Below are 3,129 nucleotides of genomic sequence, written 5' to 3' on the forward strand. Positions count from 1 at the left end.
AGCCCTCGTGTAGTTTTGCGCGAAATTCAAAACAAACAAAACATTTATAGAACTGATGTGAAATATCTTCAATTTCAGAGATCGAAAAAGAGGATTTTATTTCTGTACAATGAGTGGTTGAAGAGGAGACATTCCTACCTGCATTACATGAAACACAAAATTCGGAAAGCAGCAAGACGAAAGCTTTTATCACCAGTAAGTTGATTAATTTATATATATATACTTAAAATTAGATTATTAACAATATAAATATGTACCTAACACACAAAACTGGGAAAAAAACACATATTTATTGGTTTGTTTGTTGAGATTCGAGAAGGATCATGTCTGTTCGTGGCAACTCTAGTTTTTCTATGCGCCCTCTATTTTTGTATATATAAGCCGGCAAAAGAAGTGGCGGCATGAAGAATGGCAGATAGACAGATATAGAGTTTGTTTAGTTTTTGTTTGTTGTTTGAGTTTCGCGCAAAGCTACACTAGGGATATCTGCGCTAGCCGTCCCTAATTTAGCAGTGTAAGACTAGAGGGAAGGCAGCTAGCCATCACCACCCACCGCCAACTCTTGGGCTACTCTTTTACCGACGAATAATGATCGCCCTTTCAATTGTGGAGGCGTTATAATGTTACGGTCAATCCCACTATTCGATGGTAAAAGCGTAGACCGAGAGTTGGCGGTGGGGGGTGATGATGACTAACTGCCTTCCCTCTAGTCTTTCACTGCTAAATTAGGGACGGCTAGCGCAGATAGCCCTCGTGTACCTTTGCGCGAAATTTAAAAAAAAAATAGTTTCTATTATTATGTATTATTACACTTAGTTCTTAAACTCTGCCAAGAAAAACTCGATTTCATCACTTTGATACTACTCCGTCAATAAGATTTTTTTCCCTTTGCTATGATTACTAAAAAAATAACAACTATAAAAAAAAATAATCGTCAAAAAGATAAGTGTTCTTTGTTTGTAGTTGTGGAATCAACTGAAACTATAATTTCCTGTTTTTGCATCTTTATCTTATTTGAGAAACTCTGTTTCGTAAAATATTTCTAAAAACTGACTATGACAATAAAAGGTGACAACCAGACAAAAAGTAAAACATTCCAAACGTGCAGTGTTATAATTGGTCGTTTTAACACCATATAGATCAAGCCAACTTTTTTGGACAAATTGTTCAAAAATAAACCCTTTGTAGCCAAGCTGTTTACGTTATTTGTTCCAAGTGACAGGAAGTGTTTACTTTGTGAAGATCCACAAAAAGCTGATTTCCACTTCTGTGAGAACAAGAAGTGTAACTTTTGTTATTGCAAACAGTGTTGGAGTGAACTTAAGGTAAGTTCAGGTAATGAAATGTGTTTCAGTTTTGTTTTTTTTATTGACATTTTTACGAAGAAATATAATCCCATAACCTCTGAAAGACTGTCATGTTTTAACTGCTCAGGAAGTATTTTTATTATTCTTTGTTGTGTTTTTTTTTTCTGGTACTTGTAAAGAAGAGCCTAAACAAGAACATTTTTTTTATAAAACATATTGTTTTGGCAATGTCATTAGAGTAAGGAACAAATGTAGACACAGAAACAGTTTGGATGTGTTGAAATTAAGTTCTACGTAGTACCTTCATATGTAGCAAGTTAAGTAATTTAGTTAAGTTTGGCTGTGATCGAACTGAAAACACTAGAAGTAAAGTTTACTTTAAATTCATGTATGCCTTATTTTCTCGGTTTTGTACATATATATAAAAACAATTACTCATTGGTGATATTTCACCAACTTATTGGACTAGCCAATTGACCTGAGCTGTAATCAAATTGTGTGCATGACAGCGGATGTTTTTTTTTTATTCCCACTGTGGACAAGACGGTCATACATCAGTATGTAAGATACACACTCCGGAATTATCACAAGTAACATCAGAAGTGGATGTTTTTATTGGTTCCCACTGTGGACAAGATGATGATACATCAGTATTTAAGACACACACATAGAATTACCACAGGTAACATCAGAAGTGGATGGTTTTTATTGGTTCCCACTGTGGACCAGATGATCATACATCAGTATTTAAGACACACATATCGAATTATCACAAGTAACATCAGAAGCATTGTTCGTTGCAGTTTTTTAAATATCAGAGCTGCTTTATAAGATGTTAATCAGGATTTTTACACATGCATTAAACAAATGAAGAATGCTCTATAAAAATGAGGCCTGGCTATTTGTATCAAATTACTTTAACTCATGCAAAAGATTTGAAAGTCATGCATTTATGGAGATTACCAATAATGTCAATGCTTTAATCAAAACTGTCTCCTTAACTTAAAGAACAGCAGATGGAAACTCAAAAAAAAATCATACAAGTTAAAACTTCCCCACAACTTTCAACCAGAAATGGGTTTAAAATTGTAACAACTTAAATGATGGTGCAAAAACTGAACTGTGTATATAATCATACAAGTAAACATGTCAACCTTTTTTTTTGTACAGCAATGTTATGCTTGCAACGCCAAAGACTATGATCATGGTTCAGATATTACAGACGATGATGATGACTGGTGAGAAAAAAAAAAGAGATTCATTAATAATCATTGTTAAAATTGTTTACAGAGAGTGAGATTGTGTATTTTACTTTTCGACAAAGTAAAATAAATAAAATTTATGTAACGAGAAGTTTTGTTTACTTTTCGATAAAGTAAAAGCAATAAAATTTGTGCAACGAGGAGTTTTATTGTGGGCGTGTCTTTCACTCATTACAAATGAATTTATTTCCAGGATATTTTACACAGTCGGAAGTTAGGCCCACAAATCACCTACTGGAGGACGTTTATGTAAAGAACAAAGAAATCACTTTGAGATCAGTGAACAAAACACCACACATATTTTTATTATTCAAATACATAAATACAAGTCATTAACCTTCCAATATTTTATATTACCGCTACAAATACAGTCAGCAAAGCTAGTGAACATTCTGTTATTTTGATTAGATCATTCCATTCGCTAGTCACGATTGCTTATACACTGCTAGATAACAGTAAGATGACAAAGAAAATTTACACTAAGGTTGGGTAGTGAAAATTTCTGGCCATTCTACTAATTTTGCTTAGCCACTGCTGAAGGACTGGCTTCTGGCTGTAGA

The 3,129-nt window shown here is 33.7% G+C and overlaps 1 protein-coding gene across 1 annotated transcript in view; it reads left to right on the forward strand.

The window, feature by feature from the left end:
• LOC106469586 (DC-STAMP domain-containing protein 1-like) overlaps nt 1–2,549 on the forward strand; it is a 38,696-nt gene extending 36,147 nt beyond the window's left edge. The window contains exons 12-14 of the mRNA XM_022398158.1: nt 79–195; nt 1,140–1,325; nt 2,478–2,549. Coding sequence (XP_022253866.1) covers nt 79–195; nt 1,140–1,325; nt 2,478–2,549 — 375 coding nt within the window. The remainder of the gene's footprint in view (nt 1–78; nt 196–1,139; nt 1,326–2,477) is intronic.
• The last annotated feature ends 580 nt before the right edge of the window (nt 2,550–3,129 follow it).

Source organism: Limulus polyphemus, unplaced genomic scaffold, assembly GCF_000517525.1.
Source record: "Limulus polyphemus unplaced genomic scaffold, Limulus_polyphemus-2.1.2 Scaffold3560, whole genome shotgun sequence".
Taxonomy (NCBI): domain Eukaryota; kingdom Metazoa; phylum Arthropoda; class Merostomata; order Xiphosura; family Limulidae; genus Limulus; species Limulus polyphemus.